Source organism: Argiope bruennichi, chromosome 2 (genome assembly GCF_947563725.1).
Source record: "Argiope bruennichi chromosome 2, qqArgBrue1.1, whole genome shotgun sequence".
NCBI classification, from domain to species: domain Eukaryota; kingdom Metazoa; phylum Arthropoda; class Arachnida; order Araneae; family Araneidae; genus Argiope; species Argiope bruennichi.
This window is the reverse complement of record NC_079152.1, coordinates 10,484,676-10,508,535: the sequence shown is the minus strand read 5'-3', so window position 1 is coordinate 10,508,535 and position 23,860 is coordinate 10,484,676. Positions and strand designations below refer to the sequence as shown.

The 23,860-nt window shown below is 28.8% G+C and overlaps 1 protein-coding gene across 1 annotated transcript in view; it reads left to right on the top strand.

Moving 5' to 3' along the window:
• LOC129957666 (uncharacterized) overlaps positions 1-23,860 on the top strand; it is a 275,418-nt gene that overhangs the window by 183,054 nt on the left and 68,504 nt on the right. Inside the window, exon 2 of the mRNA XM_056070117.1 lies at positions 21,815-22,029. Within this exon, the coding sequence (XP_055926092.1) occupies positions 21,815-22,029 (215 nt within the window). The remainder of the gene's footprint in view (positions 1-21,814; positions 22,030-23,860) is intronic.

Sequence of the window (23,860 nt, the reverse complement as noted above, 5' to 3'; positions counted from 1 at the left end):
AAAATTACTCTGAAATAAGAAATGATAAGAAAATAATAATAAAATGAAATTAATGGCAACAGTAAAATATGCTAGCAATAAAATAAATGTATAATTGACAGTTTATCTAAAACAATTATTTATAGATTGAAAACTTTCCTGTATCGATATACATTATGTAATATTCTACCTAATGGGCTCCAAAATTTATTTGTGCCCTTAATAACCCTAATTATCAAGAATATTAATTTTCTTCTTCATTCATGCGGTTTTAAGACTCGAACGCTTAAAAATTATGCGGAGATAAAAGAAAAAAAAGTTCTTTCATGAAGCAATTACGATGAGCATAAAAATTAAGCATAATATCTTAGCTTTATTATTAAGAAAAGAGTCACCGAAGGCTAGCTAAAGCTTTAAAGAATTCAAATGCATGGCCAACGTCTCGGCGTACACTTTGTGAAAAAAAAAAAAATGCTTAAGGGGAAAAATTGCGGATGCCTGTATTAGATAATATTTTCATGCCATTTTCTTTCCTGCTTGTAATGAAAAATGAAAGCTCAGCGCCGAATCCCATTAAAGCACTGCCTCATCTTATGTACGTTTAATCACCTCTTGTACGTTAATAGCTGCAGAAAATTTTCAAAACCTACCAAGACAAGATAACCGTTATTGTGTATACCTTTATGCGCATATTGGCAAACAGATTGGGGGGAATTAGGAATGAGAGCTGGGAAATTAAATAAATTTTAAAGTCATTTCTCAAGCTCGTTTCATTTGGGTGTTTCCAAACATCAAGTAATTAAGATATAATGAGCTGGTTTAAAGTTTCATAAATGCTGTTTTAAATATTTTCGCGTCCACGACATTTCCCTAATATTAATCAGAGAGTTAATCTTCGCTGGTTTTTTTATCATGCTGAAGTTACTTAATTATTTTTATAAGTTACGATAAATACATATTTTGAAATAAATGTAGAAAATGATAAGTAAATAATTTTTAAGAACTCGTTTAAGTTTTATCGGGGTGATTCTATCTCATTTAATGAGGGCCGCTTGTTTAATATGTCCTTTAAAATCAACTGTAAAGCTTACTTTATAAAAAAAACAATATTCAAAGGTTTTAAACAAGATGGAGTTTTAACCATGACAAATTTGATTTAGTTAAAATATTATGTTTAGTTATTACTAGTCTTGAAAGTAAGCACTGAATGTTATCTTAAAAACCAATTAAGGAAGTATGGATTAAAACTAAGATATAAAAATAGACAGAAAAAATGTGACTTAAATTACATATTAATTTTAAATATTTATTTTCTGAAATAAACTATCTATTTATCTATTTTATCAGCAAAATAAGTTTAAAAATCACACTTGTAAATTGCATAAATTAAAGAATTTCGATTATGATATTACTTTTTTAAAAAGCTGGAGTTCCTTTGATAATAATTGGAGTAAAATTTGATAACACTTCTTATTTATACGGAATTTTATTTATAACCGTATTAACCAAATTAATTAATTATAACCGTATAACCAAATTAATTAATTATAACCGTATAACCAAATTAATTAATTATAACCGTATAACCAAAAATTAATAATTTTGTGGTGAAACTAAGTTTATTTTACAAATGATGGCTGACAGTAATATCACATTGATATTGGCCACACGATTAAAATAAGTTTGGTGAGATTCAAGAAAAAGGCTCGGTTTCTCAAGAAGCTGGCTGAAATCGTGCTAATCGCTCAAAACCTCCACAGAACTTCTCCAACTTGGAAGGATATAATGTTGTTAGGAAAACAGCATTTGACGAAAAAGTATTGGAGGAAAAAAAAAAACGAATTTTGATGTCCGGATATTATACTTAAGTGGGACAATCCATTTTTAATTACAGTAAATTATGTAACAGTTCAAGCTAAAACTTCTTTCACTACCAAACTGTCTCAACATTTATGTGGAGAGGATTTTTTTAAAGATTATTAGCCAAGATGTTCTCTGCATCTAACTATAGATTAAAATAAGCGGTTTTTAGCAGAACTTTGCAAATGAATTATAATCCTCCTTTTGAATTAAAGTTAAGTGATGCATTTTCGATACCAATTTCGAATTCGATACCAATATCCATTGTAACAAGATTTTACCATAATTTAGAATTTGAGAAAAACAATTCATTTAAGGAATGTAAAATAGATTTAAAATATATATTATGTATATATATTATGTAAATTATGTTGCTTTTCAATATATATATATATATATATATATATATATATATATATATATATATATATATATATATATATATATATATATATATATAACATAAACTATATATATATATAGAAAAGTATTAGGCATTTGGGCAAAACATTTGGCAAATTTTGGGAAGAAGAATACTTTTCAGCATAATGACTGATCTTAAAATCTTTATATATTAAAAACATTTGAACATTTTTTCGATATACAGGGTGATTCAAAAAAAGTGGATAGAATTACAGGGCAGATCAGTCATACAACAAGGATCAAAAATCGCATAGAAACAGAGGGTCGCAAGTGATATCCGGAGCAGCTACAGGGGTCTAAAATAATACATAATACAAAAAAAAGAAACGAAACTAAACCATTACAAATTATTTAATTCATAATTACTCTATCGCATGCCACTAATGCACGGCAAATGTTGAGCATAAAGAAGATACTCAAAGGTTTTGTCAGATGCATCGAGACACGCTTGGCATCTACGGTGCATGGAGCGGCGCCCCTTCTCAAAGATACCAGGCGTATCTCGAACACATCCACAAACAATTCATCCTACCAAGTCTTCCGGCGTTGCAACAGGTGTTTCATACACAAATCATTTAAAAAATTCTCCCATAAGGAAAAAGAATCCAAGGGAGACAAGTCTGGTGATCGTGATACCCATGCGATTGGTCCACCACGACCAATCCAGTCGTCAGGAAAAGTAGCCTGCAGATGTGCTCTGACGTCTATGCTGAAATGTGCAGGAGCTCCGTCGTGTTGAAACCGAATGCGTCGACGAATAGGCATTGAGATATCATTCAGGATTTCTAACAGAATCTCTTGCAAGAATGTTAGATGAATGGAACCGTAGTCTTTGTGGGTGAATTTACGGACTAAGTAAACAGTCTCCCACAATGCCAGCCCACAAGTTAACAGAACATTTTGGTTGTGCGGCATGCGTTCGTGTATCATGCGGGTTTTCATTCACCTACATATACAGGTTGTGAAAGTTTGTCACACCTTCTAATGAGAACGCAGCAGCATCCGTGAAGAGCAAATCCTTGCTGCGAAGTTTCGGTCTGCAGCATTTTCTTGCAAAAACCACCACTCGAAATCCATGCGATTGTTGTAGTCTCCCGGTTCCAGTGTCTGGACGCGTTGTAAATGAAAAGGATGTAGTCCTTTGCGCCAGACGGTAGTTTGTGGTATACGGGTGTCTCGGGATACAACTCGTTTACTTGTTGAAGGATTACGCTCCATATCTTGGAGAAGTCTTTCTTCAGCATCAACTGTTCGAGTTATTCGCTGGCGACCAGCATCTGACTTGTGCACGCCGAAAGAGCCATTTCACACAATCGTTGATGCAGAGTGGCAAAAAATGAGCTGCTAGGCACCTTTCTACCAGGATATTTCTTCCGATACATTCGCAAGGTTTCTCGTCCATTGCAGTTCGCCATGCCGTAAATTAAATCATATCAGCCATTTCGCAGTGCGTGTAACTAGCCATGTTACGCCATGGCTCAAATAAAGAGAATTTCCATTTCCTCAGCTCGTGTTTGTATCGCAGCGCCTTTTCGTGACTCTAACGCCCTCTACAGACGTTAGCGACCCGATATTAGGTTCCTATGCGAATTTTGATACTTGTTCTCTAACGGATCTACCATGTCATTTTGTCCACGTTTTTTTTATTCACCCTGCATATCAAATGAAAATATTGACTAATTTTTAAGTGCTACCGAAAGCAAATAAGTAAAGAATTCCATTTCTAAAATTCTGATATAGGAATTATTATTCTGCATCGATTGTAATTTTTCTTTTGATTGTTCTCTGTAAAACTAAGAATCGTTTTGAGGAAAATAAATATAGTACAATTCAGAGCATTCTAAAGTTTAGAATCCGAAATGTAGTTTCAGTTTATAACTCATATTGAAAAAAAAATTATATTTTAAAAGCAATGTGTATTAATAAAATCATTTGAAAATCTCTACAATATTCATAGAATAAAGATGCATAATAAGAAACTTGTACCTGTGATTCTGACAATACTTATTTGTTATTAGAAAAATAGTTAAACAAAGAAAAAAATCATAATTCTTTTTCCCATTCAGAATTTGAAATTTGGTAAATAGTTGTATAGAAATGAAATCTGTCACCCAAAAACTATTCTTTTAAATTTTAAAATCTTGCAAAAATATTTTTGTGCAATGATATATTCTAAAGTTTTGGCGAAAACAAATTAAATAATTTTACTTCAATTCCATCCCTTTTAAAGAACAAAGAAAATGTTTAATCACGCAATTAATTTTTCTATATCCTTGAAATATGTATTACAAATTTTGTTCGATTCTGTTAAGTTGTGTGAAACTGTATAAGGTTCATACAAATAAACAAATGGAAATTAAATTATATATATCGAAGGAATTTTCTTTTAACTGAACACTGGTTAACCTAAGAACTGTTTTGAGAAAATGCATTTCATGACGCAATGCATTCCAGTTTTTGCTATTCAAAACTAAATTTCAGATTATAATTTGTGTCTGAATTGTTTGTATTTTAAGAGCAAAATTCTCTAAATTAACTGGAAATTTCTTTAATATGCATAAAATAAAGAAATAATCTGATATTTATAATAATACCGAAATATTAATACAAATGATCTTGCTCCAAAATTCTGGTATACTTAATAAAAAAAAGAAAAAAATTATAATTTTTCTCATAACTGTATCTGCTGATAAGCTATACAGCCTTTATAAATCCAATAGGGAGACCTATTCATATTAATATTCATTAAGGCTCGGGATTTTTACAATCTTCGAACTGTCTTTTGCAGCTTACTAAATGTTTCGAAACCCTCACCTTGAAAAAGAAACTTTCGTAAGCATGATAAATTGAAAGAGTTGTACGGAAACTCGCCTAACATGGATCATAACAATCCATCTATCTTTGGATTGTTCTACGAATCGGTTTCTTGTTATTTCGATCTGGTCATTTATCACTCCCCCGGCTGCAGGGAGTTGCCGCTTTTCATGAAATAAATTGGGACTAAATTCGAGAGACCCCTTTTCTGAGGTTAAACAGAATTCGGTTTTCCCTAACAAAACCGTTTTATGCTGAAATACCATTTAAAGAATTTGAAAGAAAAGTATCTTGACTATATACGGGTTCTTTCATTTCTTTATTAATGAAAAATAATAATCCGATATGTATTCATTCCGAATTTATTTCAAAATCAATTCATGGGTGTTATTTACACGAAATAGTTTGGGATAAAATTCGAGAAACACCAGTTCTAGGCTGAAATAACTGTTTCTGAACAATATGGTTTCATATTGCCACATTAGTTAAAATTTTAAAGCAGTTTCTTAATTATACTCAAGGCTCGAATGAGGATTGTTATTGGAAAATTATAATTCACAAATGGTTCGCTTCAAAAAATAAATTATGACCAAATTCGAGGAATCTTTTTTTCTAAAGTGAAACAACCTTCTATTTCCAAAAATCATGGTTTCATGCTTAAGTGCAATCTGAAGAATTTGGATGAGAAGTTTCTTAGTCATTCGAGATACCTGTTTATGTTCATTATTACTAGAAAATTTTAGTCTACAAATCATGAGATAAATTGGGATGAAATACGAGAGACAACTTTTCTGAGATTTCAAAGTTATATGATTTTCTGCTAACATATTATTTTACTAATGAATGTATGAATATAAAATACGTAGTTTATTTGTATTTTGCTTATATTAAACATTCGTGGAAAGTTATCAGCCGCAAGTGATATTCTTACATAATAAATCAGAATTAATATCGAAATGCATCTTTTCTTAAGTTAAAATTCTTCGGTCTCTGATCATTGTGATTTTGTGTTCCCTTATTATTATTTTTTTAAACTGAAGAAGAAACTTCTTAATGATATGTGGTTTCTATTGCACTGGTTCTTCATTATTAGTGCAAAATGGTATTCCTTAAAAAAATTTGCAAAATAATAATAATAATAATGGAACTAAATTTGAGAGACCGCCTAAGAGGAAATAACCTTCTACTTCTGAGCAATGTGATTTTATGTTGACATATTATTTTTAAAAAAATAAAAGAGAAATAAATAGTTTTTTGTTTTGTATAGATTCTGTTTAATGTGGGCATTAAAGGAAAATCATAATTTCCAACCAATATTTTTATAAAAAAAATAAGGTACCAATTCAATACCCCTTTTTTTTTCTGAATCTCCCATGAAACATGGTTGCATGCTGATGGATTATTGAAGAATTTTAAAAAAGAAGATCCTTTACTATGTGAAAATTCAGCTTATGTCTGTTACTAATTGAAAAATTTTAATTCATATATAATGCTTTCAAAATAATAAACTAAAACTGAATTAAAGAGACTCTTTTTCTGAGATTACCACGCAAACGAATGTATGCTTACATATCATTTAAAGATTCTTGAAGTAGAAGTTTATTAGATTTGATTTCTGCTTATAACTCTTGTTTATGAAAAATTATGATTCTCAAATTTCATTTTAATATTATATAAAATATTTATGGGACAAATAATAATTGTTTCATCGGCACGTTAAATTATCGCTTACTTGGAATAACAAATACTTCATTAAATTGAGATTATGCAGAATAATGAGAAAATATCTCCTCTCTTCTCAGCAATCAGATTTTAATATCTGCTACCAAGGTTACCGGCGCCCTGGTCTAGGGGTAGCCTGGGATTTGAGATTCCTGGGGATTTGGGCGTCCCGGGTTCGAGTTCTGATTTCGGGCATGGTTTTTCTTTACCCTGCCTTCTATCAGTAAGGTGTTATAATGAGCCCTCCTGTATAAAGGGGTTGTGCAAGCGAGTGTGTGAGTGTCATCTTCATATGAGATAATGTCAAACCTCTACCCTCAGATGCTCAGGGGTTGTTGTCCTCAGATGCTACTGCACCCCTCTCTCCCCTATCTCTTGTCTTAGTTTGAATTGGCGTTCAATGTGAGGGGGATAAGCAACAAACAGACTTTCAGGTTTGATAGGCTATGAGATTAAATATCTTTATTTCACCAGCCCAGAAGAAAAATTGTTACCAGCATCATCAGTAGTATTATAAATGTAAATAAAGGAACAATCAATAGTCAAATGAAAAATCACTAAATAAGCTATTCTTAGAAATTTGCAGAAGTATTACTAATTATCTAACGTAAAACGTGGTGAGGTAAAGAAGATAACAGCCAAGAAAACTTACATTCCCCAAATTAGTAAGCAGCTTCAGCGAGAGAAATTTAAAGAATAAAAGTTAGCTTCCTCACATACAAAAAAAAATGAATGGATTGAAAACCATTTGGAAAATTTAGGGACAAAAATTAAAGTTCTAGAAAATGCAAGATTTATGGCGATATCTCATTTAAGAGCGATGATCTAAATTATCTCTCAGGTGGATTCAGTTGAATTATCTATTTGTAGTGCTCTTTTGATGCTTTGCGAATGCTCTGAAGACATTTTTGTCTTCTATCTGCTTCTGCTGTGATCATCTACCAATACTGTTTGCGTGCACTTTTCGTCTGAATTTTAATACCTTTATTTCATGTTTTCCTGTGGAATAAAGTATCCGTTTCCATTATTCAGAATATGTTATATATTTCACTATACTTCCACCTGAGGATTTCCGCAACAAAATATGTTAAATTTTTTTTTTATAAAATTTCAAGAAAATACATGATCTACGAAGGAAAGTCAAAACGTAAAGAGACAATTGAGAAAAGGCCCATTTATATTAATAATGGAAATCTGAAACATATTTTATTTTTCTACATAACTAACATGAACTTCAACTCACTTTCCCCAACGGTTCAATTTTTTTTAATATATATATATATATATATATATATATATATATATATATATATATATATATATATATATATATATATATATATATATATATATATATATATATATATATATATATATATATATACTCTGTCTGAAAATAAATAATCTGTAAATAATCTTGCACCGCATTAATGACATCTTCATAATTTGCAAATCTTCTTCCCATTAGAGCTTTTTTCAATGGCCCAAACATATACGAAAATTGCTTGGAGCTAGATCTGAACTGTATGACGAGTTTTCCAGCATTTCGAATCCCAATCCTTTATTGTTTCAGCCTCACGTTAGGCATAATGTGGCCGAAAGTTATCTTGCTGGCTAATGAGACGTTTTCGCAGTTTTCCACGACTTTTAGATCTGATTGCAAGTCTCAGTTTAGTTCACAACATATCACAATAGTTCGCGACTCTCAGATTGTCTTCAATGGTTGACGTCGATGGCCTGCACGATCTTTCGTTGTCACATATAGAAGTTGTTCCTTATTTGAAGCACTCTATCCATTCATAGATTTTGCTTTGTGATAAACAGCTGTGACCACGCTGCGCTTGTAGTCGACGAACTATTTCCGCAGGTTTAACACCTTTCCCAAATAAAAAGCGAATCAAAGCCCTTATTTCCTCTTTCGGGTAGATCGACAATGGGGCTGCCATATTTAACCATCTGCTACACCCCAACGGCTAACACGTTGCATAAAATTGTTGCCGACTATACTAATTCAGTTCCTTTTTATAAAACCTGGAGAGAGAAACTGCAAAAGTGCCTTTACTTTTTGACTTACTGTCGTGCGTCAAGGTACACACAATGAACTAATTTCAAATTTAGTAGGACTGTTATATTATTAAAATTTAATATGATGGTAAAAAAAAATCTGTCACAAATATGTAATAACCATACATTAGCATTTAAGCTAGCAGAATTTAACTATCTTAGGAAGGTTTATATCGAGCTCATATTTCCAATTTAAAAAAATTCTAACAATTACGATAGTTAATATTTGATAAAATAAGACTTCTTAATTTCTTTCGAGATTAGTTATGTGATCGTAAAATAACCGCAACTATGTTTCTATAATTTTATAGTAACTATTCACATATTATCTTATCTTACTTTAATTAAGTTTTGGAAATATTTAGATAACACTGGAGGCAGACGTAAGAAATGAGAAATTTATTTATTTTATTCAGCAGAATCAATATTAATTTCACTTTTAATAACATTTTCAAGCGGATCTCTGTCAAATTAAAAAAAAAGACGGAAATTAGTAGTTAGATTATCTTGTAAGATTTTACATGGTCAGAATACTTTCACTTCAATTCATTCATCTTAGATAACTCAGTTAATAATATATTCATTTTTATCAATTTAAAACAAGTTTATATAAAAAATAAAATATATTGACCACATTGTAAAACATGTAATTTCATACAAATGAATATTACATTTTAAAGTTTAAATATCAAATTATTTCAAGCTTAATATACTTATTTATCGATAATTAAATCTGAAATTATACCAAAACTTTATTTTGAAATATCTCTCGAAACTTCATGATGAAGCGGGCATATAATTATTGCTAATATATTGTATATTGGGGTCAAGTACTTTCATATACAATAAGAACTATCGAACACAGTATTATTTTTTGTAATTTTGAGAACTCTGTTACGGTATATCTGCGCAAACAATGCACAGTGAAATTGTGGTTTTGAAACTTCTTTAAAAAATTATCGGTTGGCCGAAAGCAGGTGTCCATTAAAAAAAGTATATGGTTCATGTAGTTTTATGAAACAAAAATTGACAAATTGGACCCCGTTTATTTTGAGTTGGAGGACTTGCTATTTGGATTTCTTGATTAATTTTAATATGCAGAAATTTTTCCCGAGAGAAAAAGTTCTGTATATTAAACTTCTGTATTTACTACTTCATGACCGTCAGGACTTTAACCTTTCGACTATATAGGAAAATAAATGGGATAAGGATTGATATAAAAAAGGGCTCACTATCATTCTATTCTTCGTTTTATCAGTCTGGGACCTGGCATTTGATGAGTTTATCAAGCTAAGTAGTTTATATAATGCCAGACAAAGAGATGTGACAATGATTTTCATACAGTAAACAATTGATCAATTTTTCATTTGATCAATGATCAAAGTTCATGAATAACAAAGAGCAAAGACATGCAAATTGTGGCTGCAAATAACACAAAAATAACAGGAATTAAATAACAGAGATAAAGAGAGATTCGACCGATAAAAATAATTATTCCATTGTATTAAATAATATTGCTATGTATTTTAAGCCAATTGAAATATTTTCCCAAACAATGATAACATTTCTTCTAAATATTATATTTACCTTTGACCTTAAAATATGCGTCTTCATTCATGAAATTTGTCTTCCGGAACTTGTAACTGTATGAAAAGTAAGAACACTAATAAAAGATAACTGATAAGAAAATTGTGCCTTTCTATAATTTGATCTCTAAATTTCTATAACACATAGCAAAAATAACAAATTTCGAGATATAGAGAGCATTATCCCAGTGTATTAAATAATATTGGTGCGTATTTTAAACTTCTATCGAAATCTGATCACCAATAATGATAATATTTCTGCCTAATGATTAAATTCACCTTTGACATTAAATTCTGTGTCTACTTTCGAGAACTTTACTTTCTTTAACTTAGAAACTATATGAAAAGTGGAAGCACTAATAAAAGATAATCTATACGAAAACTGTGCCATTCTATATTTTGATCTCTAAACCTCTCAAACATAAGCCCCGAGAACTTAATTCTTATAATTCCCACATTATACGGCCATTAGCGGCATGTGCGAGTGACAAGTATGAAAATAATTTGTCACAGCAACTAGGCTAGTGACAGAGGGATGCTAAAAAATGGTCCCCTTCCAGCGAACAGACTCGTGACAACAAAAGGGCGTGGTTTCGTTGCCAACCGACGTCCGATTTATAGGAAGTAGATAACAGCTGCAAAGATGGAGAAAAAAGTCTTTTCGATAGATAAAGAAGAAATGATTTTTGATGCTCTTGTTGCTGGAAAAAAATAAGAAAGAGAGATGAATGCAGTTTGGTTTTATCTTGATTACTTTGAGTTATTTTTAATTAGAAATTTTTGTAATCCGAAAGTCAGGTTCTAAAAGTAAATACGAAAAAACGGAAGCTGAATAATATCTTGAGCGATTTTTTTTTAATGCCAAACGAGATAAATAAGCATCTGAAATGAAAAATAAATCTCGGTAGTTAAATCTGGAAGTTGTTTTCGATATTCTGAATGTCATGCGATATCGCCAGGATATCGTATGGCAGGATGTTATCTGGAATTTAGCACTAATAATTTAAAGTTTTCGTATATTAAGGTAATGTGTTCGTAAACATATAAGGGAAGGTGTGTGTAAATACATAAGGTAATGTGTTCGTAAATAAATAATGTAAGGTGTTCGTAAATAAATAAGGGAAGGTGTTTATAAATAAATAAGGTAATGTGTTCGTAAATAAATAAGGTAAGGCATGGCTAACGATTATATGACATCAAAAATTTATTCCATACTTTTCACTAAATTCCTCATTTTTAATTATACCAGTAAAGATATTGTTTAAGCTCTGATTTTAATCTATATTTGTTAGAAACCATATAAATATTTATAAAATCATGGACTTCATACCTTCATACTAAGCTAATCTCAGAGGAAAGAAAGGGAAACATTTCTATCTTGGAAGATATTATTGTTATATAGTCTCTTTATATTATGCTGTTTACATTTCATCAGGAAATTGAAGTATAGGAGATAGAAAATGAACCGTATCTTTAAAAAAAAAAAAAAAATGTTCCTTATATTTGAGTTTTTATGGTCTTATTTCCACATTAAAATGATAAGTTACCCTGAATTTTGTTAAATTTTTTATGTAAATCGAAAGATTGTAGAAAGAAACAAGAAAATCAGGTTAAAAATATTTCTAAGGGTAAAATTGAAATTTGATCAGTATCTATTACTAGAGGAACTTTGCAATTCTCTAGCTGATAAGAATTTTGTTTCCTGGTATCTAATCGTACTTAATAGATGATAGGAAATTTGTTTTGGTCCATTATTCTTAAATGAAATCTAATCTTAAAATTATGTTCGACATAAGTTTAATTTTAAGTTCGAAAAATGCTCCTTTCACGGATTTAATACCTTTACATTTTTAACAAGTACTCGTCTTATTTTTTGTTATCTTTCTTTTATTTGTAATTTACCATGGGTAATAATTATGCTGAGACTTGGAGTCTTGAATACATTAATTCCTGATCTTGCATGGTAATTAAATATTCTCTGCCTAAAGGAGGAATAAAAAAAAAAAAAACAGTAAGTGAAGTTTCTCTTGACGGAACTCGATCAACATTCTGTAATATAAATAGGGCCAATAGCCCGTCGAAATAATAGTTAATAGTACAATATAGTTAGTATTTCTTTAATTCCCTTATGTTCGATGCCTGATTTATTTCTGTTTGGTATAGATTTGACCCTTAGTAAATTGTTTCAGATGATATATTTATTTACTATTAATTTGATATCTCATTTTTTATTTTATATATTATTCCTTTTCAGATATTTGTTATGCAGACATACGAACAAAATGTCTCCAAAAATGCAGTGATGTGTTCTATACATATAAAAGGTTTATAAGAAAATCGATTGCTTAACATTCAATTGGACTACAGCATTAACTTAGACTTTAATAACTCAAACTTTAAGTTTACCACTTGATCGCTAATGGATTTTAAAATGATAAGCCTACTTTTACAGAGTTTTCTCAACGACATCGAGTTTCAGTTTTTGTCAGCGATTTGCAACAAAAGAAATTCTTCTCACTGATAGAACAAATTCGTATTATATCAACACTTCGTATAAGTATTGCCCGCATTGTGTTCGTATCTAAAATATTCTTATAATGGACAATTATTAATTTTAATGAATTTGTTGAATTTAAATTCAATATCTTGTTTTGGAAACCGGTCGAAGTTGTTGATGCAATTATGGCTTCTTATAATTTGAGATATCCCTGTTATTACGCGTATTTGGAGATTCTTTTTTTTTTTTTTGTCTAATATATAAATTCTGTAATTTAGATTTTATTCATTTATTTCTCAACACATAAAGTGGTATAGATATTGTTAGTATACTATTTTCTTTTCTTTCAATGTGTCAATCCGTCAAGCTCATTCCAAGAAAAGTAAAATAAACTTAATACAGTCTAATAAAATGTTTAAAATCAATTAGAAAACATTACATGGTTCTATACTAAAGAAAATTCATCGAATTACTTTAAATTTTCAAAAAATAAATGGTATGCATACTTTCCAGTGAACATTTTACGAATACCTTTTTTCAGTGACTAGTTAAATACCCTTATAATTTCCCTTGAATAAGCATATTTAACATCTCTTTTTTTCACAAATTAAGTAGTAAAAAATAAAAACTTTGAGGTTTAAGATCAGTTTTTAAATTCAGTTAAGCATCGTCATAAGATCAGTTTATCATAACACAACATGAAAGAATCTTAAATGGAGATGTTCCGGAATTATTTTCTATAAAGAATTAAACTTTTCTGCACACATATATATTTGAAAAAAAAAACAATTCAAATGTGTGCATAAAAAGCACTCTCTTTTATTAAGCATACTTTAATTTGTGATAGAAACAATCTATCTATTTATCATCACACTCAGCGAATGGAAATAAAATTATTCGAAATAAATCTAATTGACATAAAAGTATTCAATTATGTTACAACGTTTTATTTTTTTAAGGATAATCGAAATTATTTTGCAACATATGAAAAAAATTTAAATGTCCGAAAATATAGCCTTTTCTTCTAAAAATAACTTATAAAAATTATTAATTTTCTATGATATTCATATTTAGGAATTTTCCTATAGTACATGATATTATACGAAATAAGTTAATTATTATTCATCAAAGGTTTATTATTATTCATCGAAATTTGGGAACAGATGTTACATGTATAACGTTTATTAGTTTCTCTTTTCTAATAATATATAATTAGTTGAATAGTGAAAAAAAAATTACCATATGTGCTTCTTTTTTATTGTTAATAATTTTGCTATGAAAATCATATCTTTCATTCAACGCTAACATATTAAGCCTCGAAATAGGCTCGACTACTTTTCGGATCTCTTACTTTTTCCTCAATTACTTTAATTTTTATATTTATATATTTAAGATGTAATTAAATTCTCAAAAATTGATTCATTTATACGAAGATATAAAAGCATCCTAGAACCATTTTCCATTTAATTCTTATTTTAAAGAATTTAATCTTTGAAATATATCGTAAACTGAAAAAAAAAATGTTTTTGCTAATGGTAGCATTTTTATGAAACCATTTAAAATATCTAAAATATTTTTTTCTCATTTCGTAAAATTAACTTTGTATTAAACAAAAACAATAATAAACATTGGCATAATGTAAAAAAAAGCCTTCTTGCTATTTTCTCGCGTATTTCCTAATTAAAAGTATCCCCCCCCCCCTCAAAAAATTGTGAACCAAGGATACAGCTGTGAACGCCACGAGTGATCAGTCTTTTTTTTCTTCAGAGTTCGTCACATTAGAATTGTGCCTTTTGATGTAAATCAAAGAAAATCAAATATGCATTTTCGTAACTTAAAACATCTGACTATATTCTGAAGTTTTTTTGTTTTGTTTTTCAAATGACGATATTTTAAGCAATATATATATTTCATTTTAAAATGACATTTATGATAAAACCTAAAACATCTTAAAAATATTTTATAATTTGATTATTTTTTAAATAATTGGAAAAAAAAATGGAATTTTGGTGCCAAATTTGTTTTGAACTTCTTTTTAAATATTACTAGTCAAAAACAAATTAACTGAATGATATATCCTTACAATGCCTGTAATTACTGAAGCAAAATTTTAGGATTAATTCTAAAAGCCTGCAAATTCCAAGAGTTTTTCAGTAAAATAATAGATTTTTTTGGGGGGAATTTTGATTTTTTTATCTTAACAGCTGCCTTTCATTACATTTATATTTTCGTTCATTCCCTAGATTGTAATATAAACTTAATGTATATAAAATTTCAAATTGAAATTTTAACAATGTTGCAGAATTCATGTTTAAAAAAAGCAAATTTTTCAAAATACTACATTTTGTGAAAATTAGATTTATTTTAATTTATTGAAGATAAAAGTATTTTTTATCAAAACTTCTCATATTGCTTTGTTATTTTTCGTTTTTAATGTAATTAATTTTTTATATTTTCAATTTTTGATTGAAAAGAGTCGACTTCTTTCCCAAACTTCTGATATACTATGCAGCTAGTATCATCAGGTTTTGATTTCTTTTTCACTTTTTAAAGGTAAAAACTGTACGAACTAACTTGGTGAAATTATCAATTAATATCTTTCATAATAACAATTTGAATCCTTTTTATGTATTCGTTATCAGAGCTTATAGCTTCAATCGAATATGTGAAGGAAATCTTTTCTTAAATCAAGGTGCTTTAGTGATTCAAAATTATCTAAATTGGAAATAAATGCCATAAACAGCAGAGAATTTTATAATAAAAATATTCCAAAAATATCTAGTTCATGATAAAAGAAATGAGGTAAGAAAAGACGATAATTTTTAATGAACCTTATAAAATAATTATAAGAGCATATTTATTTCATGGTTTTCAGTTTCATTTTAGCGATTAAATTATACCGAAATGCAACTAATTTCATTTTAAATTGTCTTAGACATTAAACAAAAGCAGTATTGAGCAATTAGAAAAGCATTTTTTTTCAAATAAAACGATTTTAAAAAATGCGATTGTTGGTTAAAAATGTGTTTTTAAAGTAGGCTGATAAATTATCATTTCATCATATTTTTCTAATAATGAATTCATGGATTTCAGGGCATTACCTTTACTCGGCTCTTTTTCAATTACCGTTGATATTTTACAATCGATATACGATCCCATTGTAAAGCACTCAAATGAGTTAAGAATTTTTGATATAATATTTTTGAAAATAATTAAAAAATCTAACCATTCATATTGTTTTCCGTTTTCTTTACAGTTATATTTAATAACATTTTACAGAAATTCTAACGGAAATAACACAAAATGTTTAATTTCTGAAGGACAAAAATTGACAGAAATATTCTATCTTAAGAGTACAGTTTTCTCTCTTTTCGTATAACTTCGATATGATTCGAATTTTTATATCTTCGATTATGGTTTGCGAGCTATTCTATTTTGATGAGATTTATCCAGTACTTTTTTTTTTTTTTTTTAGAATTTCTGGGATTGATCCTATTTAATTTGAAGCATTGAGTTTAATGAAATTCTCATAAACTAAAATTTATAATGAAGCATTTCTGTCAATTTTTTCCCATGTAGAAATTAAACTTGTTATTTTATATAATTAAAATATGTGCAAACTTCTATTAAATGTAACTATATAGAGCATAACCATATAAAATATTAGAGTGCATAATTTTTATATGACTAATATTTTTTCTTCCATAAAGTGAATGCTTAATTATTTGAAAAGATATTTGTTGATGGAAGTATGTGTCTAAGACTCATGGCTAAGAAAATAAAGGCCAGTAAAAGATTAAATGCTGTGCCGTGCATATTTAAATGAAAAACTAAAATTGAATGCTGTTGAAGCATTAATGCTACAATGCGAATGCTTTATCAACATTCCATTATTTTTTCTGCCTGATTAATTGTTTCCTTTCTTTAAATTGCTCATGCGTTTTGTGAATCAGATTCTTAACCGCATTCTCGGCATTTTATTTATTTTTGTAGAACAAAAGAAAAAAGTTGTATGAAGACTATAAATTTCTATTAAATTAAACAATTGTCAGATGTTTAAACCTTCTTTATTATTTATCTTCTTTGTGTAACAAAAGATCCGTCTCTTTCCTTAATTATTATTCCACTAGTGTCTAAGGTATAAAAGTAAATCTGGCGTTTCTTAAGAGTTTAATATTTTTATTGAATTCGAATGTGGTGATTTATGAAGACAAGAATTTCGTAAATAGTTTTCTGAAACATTTTTGGAGGCACAATTATTACATAGAATTCAGTGAAATTATTTTAAAATTTTCCACGCATCTTCTTTCACATTTATCTTTAAATAAAAAGAATTAAACTCGTTTCACATGGTATTTTGGCGCATAAAATCTAATATAACAGTTTAATTCGGTTATAAAATTTCCTGAAAAACATGTGAATCTTCTTTTATTAATAAGAAAAATGATTCATCTGCCTAGGATTAAATAAATTTGTTTTCATTCATTTAATTCTACGAATATGTATTTGTTAGATTGAATTAGTTGCTACAATGCATCTAGGAAGTATAACTTTGTAACTAAATAATAGAATATAAACCTTAAAGACGAGATTACTGAACGAATGATTTCATAAGAGCCTTTAAAACCTCATTTTTGTTAAAAAAATAATATCAATAAAAAAAATACATATTTGGCAAGAATGAAGCATGTCATATGAAAACATAATTTTATTTGATGCATGACCAATAAGCTTTTAAGATATTTTTTTTTTTATTTAACGATGAAATATGTAGAATTATTAAATCTGATTGGAAATGACTCGGAATTAAAGCTAACAATATAGATACAATGCATTGATGTAAGCTATGTAATACTTAAATACTGCAAAATGCTATTTTTTCATAAAATCTTAAACAGAAATCTATAAAAAAATTATAAAATGACATAAAAGATGCATGAAGATATGCATAGTACTTGAAATAACATATGCATATAAAGTATTTAGGTACACACAAACAAATGACATTCTCTTTTTTCAATTATAAATTGCTAACTATAAAAACATCGTTTATTAAACTTATTCACAAGTTGCTCATGCAAAAACTTAGAGAAATCTTATTTGCATATGCACAATAATAATATCAAAAGCATTTAAAAGAATTAATTCAATCAAATAATAAAACGAAAGTAAAGAAGGAAGAAATTCAGTACAAAAAAATGAATATACAAAGGGCATGCAATAACAAATTTCTCTAAATTAAAATCAAACAATATTAAATAATCATTCGTTGAGTTATTAATAAGCTAATTTCTTACTCAAAAAATTAAATATTTTCCAATATCAGATGCCTCAAGTCCTAATTCTTGCCTACAAAGCAGAAATAATAGGATGAAAGGTGATGAAATGAGGCGTGCAAGATTAATGACCATAACCGGTTAAAAATTAAGTTTTCCGGTAGAAATAAATCACTTAACTTTGTAGAATTTTTGAAAATTGAAAATTAAACAGCATAGAGTATTGTTACTCTTCTCGAAAACTTGTAATTGCTTTATTTTATAGATTAAAAATAATTGGTTTATTGAATAATAGTGACTCTCATATTAATCTTTAAATATAAAACTAAACAGATACGTTTTGATAAAAAGGAATTCCAACAAGATATCAATTCATTATGGGCTGCTATGGGCTAATAGTTTTTTTTCATATTTAAAGTTTTTTTTCCCTTGATTAACACAAGCAAAATGTGCAAACACTTATTTAATTATGAAAACATATCGATAATCTGTATATATATACTATATATATTCCTGCAAAAAATTTCCTTTTAATTACAATTTTGATAATTTCAGTTGTAGAAACATGCTTTTTCTTACTTGCTCATTATCCATGCCTAGAAATCTGTACTTATCATTTATCCCTTTTTGGAATCTAGATACTAAGGTCTGTGCTTTATCTGGTCGTGGGTTTATATTAAACTCTCCATCCACCCAATAAATTTTACGCAGACACTGATGTTTTCGGGCGACTATAATGAGATTTCATTATCGTCATTCTTTCCTATGTTAACCAGCATCAACATGCTTACATTTTAATCCTGTATATCACTTAGATATATCCTTGTTAAAGGTATACATTATAAAAAGGGTATTTGAGGTTTTTTAAACTCGACTTTACCTGCAACGATCACTACTTGCTAATCATTTTTGGCTTCTCAAAGTTTTCAAGAAAAAAATTAATATTTCATCCAAATTGGAAGTTTCTTTTTATTTCATATATTTCCCTCTTGATGAATTCTAAAAAAAAAAATGTATTTCATAGTTTATAATTCATGCTAACCAAACAGCCATAGGGTATATAGAATGAGCAAACAATCAGTAAAATGCAACAAGGTCAAAAGTTTTATTCCTTCTTGATTGACTTTCTTGAAAAAAAGGCATTTTGTAATACATTTCAAGACTTTGATCAGCTAACATTTACAGAAACATTGTTAAATAATAATTGTGTGCAACAACCCTCCTCCTCCCAACTATAAACCGGGAAAAATCATTTTAAATAACTACTAACCATTGAAAGACACTAAATATTTCCTCATTTTCCTAATGAAGTGTCAAGGGATGATAAACTCTAACCGCGTCCCACAACATCAGAGTTAGAAAGCAGAGTTAGAGTCATCTAATGCATATTTTATTCAAAAAAGCATATCTGAACTGATCAGTCTCTCTTTCACAAAAATGGCAGAGTGCACAGCTCGCATTCCCAGAGAATCCTTGGAGAGAGACTTTCAGATCATGAGACCTCATTATTCTACATGCATCATCGTCAAATCAGATATGTCCAATAAATATGTTATCCAGCTACAATTTGGCGAGACTTTCGCAAAATCATTCATTTGGAACAATTTCTGTTGAAATTGAGTAAATGAATTCCGGACTAAAGAGTAAGTTGTTTTTTTTGTATTGCTATCGGAATTGTTTTTCAAAACATTGATTCAATTTAGGTGGATGATATATCAATACTTCGCTTTTAAAAAATTAAGATATATTATATATTTTTCCCAAAATTTAAATTTAATGCTAATTTTACTAGGGAATAAGACACCTTTTATTTATTATAAACCCTAGGCTATCATTTTGCAATCAATTGCATTTTATTACTGTGTAGCTGGCAGAACATTATTTAGAAATAGGTTTAACGAATTGTGGTGGTGGTTCTAATATTTTTTGGTCTGTCATATTTTGGCAAATTCATGAGTCAAAGGATCATGATAAAGAGGAGGTGTGACATTTGTTTGTAATGAAAGTGGTTTGGAGAATGCGACTAGTATACGAACACCTTTTGTGTAAGATTCCCCATCTGCAATAATTAATGAAACAACTTTAGAATTATATACGTGTTATCTCGACTGTAGCGAGCAGCTCCTTGTTAATACACACGTTTATTAATTGATAAAGAATTCACCAAATTTTTAGATCTGTTTATTGTCCCTCTGCCCTATTTCAGCCCATTAATATTTTTTCATAATAGGCCACTAATGAGCTGAATCATGGTATTGTCGAAACGATTAACAACACATATATAGTGTCTGAAGTAGAGTTTACACGAAGATTTTCAGGGGGATTGGTTGCACAATTAGAGGATTCTACATCAGTAATCCCAACAGTCACGAGTAATTCCTTGATGAAGTTCACATTAATCTATCAGTTTAATATTTTTAAAAAAAATAGCACACCAATAAAAAAATTTCACAAATTTTAGTTCCAATCTGCATTTTTCTGCTTTGTTACGTCTTTATTCATAAGCCATTAATAAATCGAAACATGATATAGTCAAAACAAGTAACAACACATAAATAGAGTCCAAGATAGAAGATCAACTTTAGATATTGGTGACTTAGACTTTCTTGGGATTCTTTCTCCCAAAATTCATAATAATATATTTCTGTAATTTATTTTATGCAGAATATTAAACCAAATGAATGGCATTTAAGATTTACAGTTTTCAGTATAGTTGACGTAAATATTATATTTGAAAACTATTTTTTTCCTCCTGGTCACTGATTGCGAATGTCCCACGAAATTTCTGTTCTTGCAATTCCATTTTAGCAAATGCCATTATACAATCTCTATGATGTTTTCTTTTTTGACATTCTAAACGATGCAGAATGCTGTAAAGATATCATGATATTAATGGCCATCTTTGCATTTATATGATTTTGTCATAAGATATTCATTTCCTTCATATTATATTTTATAGGGCTTCTGATCTGGCAATAAATAATTTTACTTCCTTACGCAATTTTTTATTATTTATATAATTTCTATACTGGTGGTCTGTATGAATATATAATAGCTGTAACCTAGAAGTCTTATTTTCTGGGTACATGTACTGTGAAGAGAGAAGTTTCCACTTTCTTTATCTAATTCTATTTTTAAAAACTCATTGTCATTTTCTAATTGTATTAACATCGCATAGCGTTGTCTAATAATAAATGTATCGACATTGTAAGAAATGAATAATAAAGAAGCTACATATCCTTTTGTGACTATTTTTGAATTTTGAAAATAATATTTATGTATATTAATTCAGAAATGTCATAAACACGCATTTTTCTTTAATAATTAGAAGATATTCTGTAAATGTCTTTTTTGGTATTCAGAAGAACAAAAACTTAGTGGAATTATGTCATCAGTTAATATGACATAACTCCATAAATCAACTCAGCCAACCATAATAAAACCAATCTAAAATATATATTTTATTTGCAGCGGTATAATTTTTTTTTCGCGTTTTATTGAATAAAACTGCATTTACCATAAAGACCCCAGTAATCAAAATCATAAATTATCTTTTACCATAAATATGTCATAAATAATTCTTCTCTTTCCAGAATTCGAAGGAGTTCGCTTATCATTAAATGGAAGAACGGAACGCAGTCACGATGATGAGATGATCTTTGTGGAACCCCGCGGAAGACCAAATGATCGCTACGATGATCAGCATTATCGTCCTTACTTTGACGATAACATCGAAACTAATGTTACCTACCAGCTGTCAAAAACAGCCTACCTGCATTGTAGCATACGCCAATTAGGGGATAAAATGGTAAGCATAGTATTTCTCTTTCATTGTATGAAAATTTCTACATACAAAAAATAATATATTTCGTAATTAAATATAAAATATATTAATTTATCTTAAAAAACAATAAAGAAATGATACAAATTTATCATTTCAGTTTAAAGAAAATGGAATGACATGGACTTTAAAAATTAATATTTGGTTTTAAGCTTCGAAAACATTTATCTGTTTTGTAAAATACACAAATTTGGCGATAAATCGATAACTCGTGGAATTTCTCCCTTACAATATATAATTTTTTTAAATGTAAATAAACTCATTGGACAATTAAAAACAAATTTAAAAATTCTATGGAAAAACATCAAAAATTAAGACTAATCTATGATTTGTGCTTACAGAAACTTTTATGAATTTAAAAGAAAAATCGATTGTATATAAAGTTTATTGTTTATTCAAAATAGCAAAACAAAAATTGAAATAACATATAATTTGATGTAGAATCACTGGAATATTCTTAAATGTTTAATGTTTTAACTAGAGATGAAATCTAATTTACACAGACCAACCAGCATTTTAGTATATGTTACTTAGGAAATTGCAACTAGCCTTCTATGACATATTTGAAAAATGGCTTCAAACAGCTGTTGAATCAAAATTTGTCCATTTATGATAGATTCTTTTGGATTACTAAACAGTTTTAAATGTTGTTTTGCCGAATAAATAAATATTCTTGAACAGACAAAAAAAATGTGAAATATGATCCAGAAGGCATTGTCCAACGTTAATTAATTCTGACTATACTTACATTTATAGGGAATGCATAAGCAATATAAGTTGAAAATAATCATAGTTTCATTCAACTTTTGGCATAACTCGTCTATACTAAAAGGCTAAATAAATTCGTTCTAATTTATGCGCAATATAACGCACTGATATTCGAGATTACTGAGAAGGAAAAAATATGGAATCCATTTTTTTTAGTTCGAAGGTTATCAAGTTTATAGCAATTTCTATTGGCAGCAATTTTACTAAGAACTGATTTCCAGTTCGATAATAATCCTTTGATCTTATATTGTGTTTATTTATTGTATGCTAAGTCAAAATATTAGATTTCAAAATTTCCCGAATTTTGAAACTATATCTTTCAATCTTTTTTCCTATCTTTTAAAATAATAACTACAAAAAATAATTAAGTAAACTTGATGGAAGAAATTTGGTGTCAGTTATTAACAAAAAAAAATTGCTGACTTATGTAAAACATTGCACAATATCCGTCCAAAAATATTTTATCTGTCTATCCGTATGCAAACGGCACGATAAATGCCAATCCAAAAACGCGAGATGAACTAAATTTGGTATACTATTTTATAATCTAAAGGACAAGTTAAGGTTTTTGAGCCAAATTCATGAAATATTGCACTATCTGTTGGTTTGTATATTAAAGTATGAAAAATGCAACGACTTAAACAAATGAAATTTGTATATTGTTCGCACAACTACAATTCAATCAAATTTTCATTTAATATGGATATTTTGATTTAGCAGAGATCGTTCAAAACATATAATCGGTTATTTAACTATACTTCTTAATATTAAATGTCCGTGTATGGAATGCCTTTCTTGCTAGGATTGCACAGTGAGAGTATTTCCACGTGTGCTGTCGACCTTTTATCTGGATCGAATCGATTATCCAATTAAAAAATAATAAAAATTCTGAGAACATCTGGAGCTGAAAATTACCTATTGCAAGGTTGACAATTTTCATGTGCAGGGGGGACAATTTTCATGTGCAGGGGGGGGGGGTAGAATCTTTATTAAGAAGTATGCGTGGATGATTCAAACAGATTCACCTATT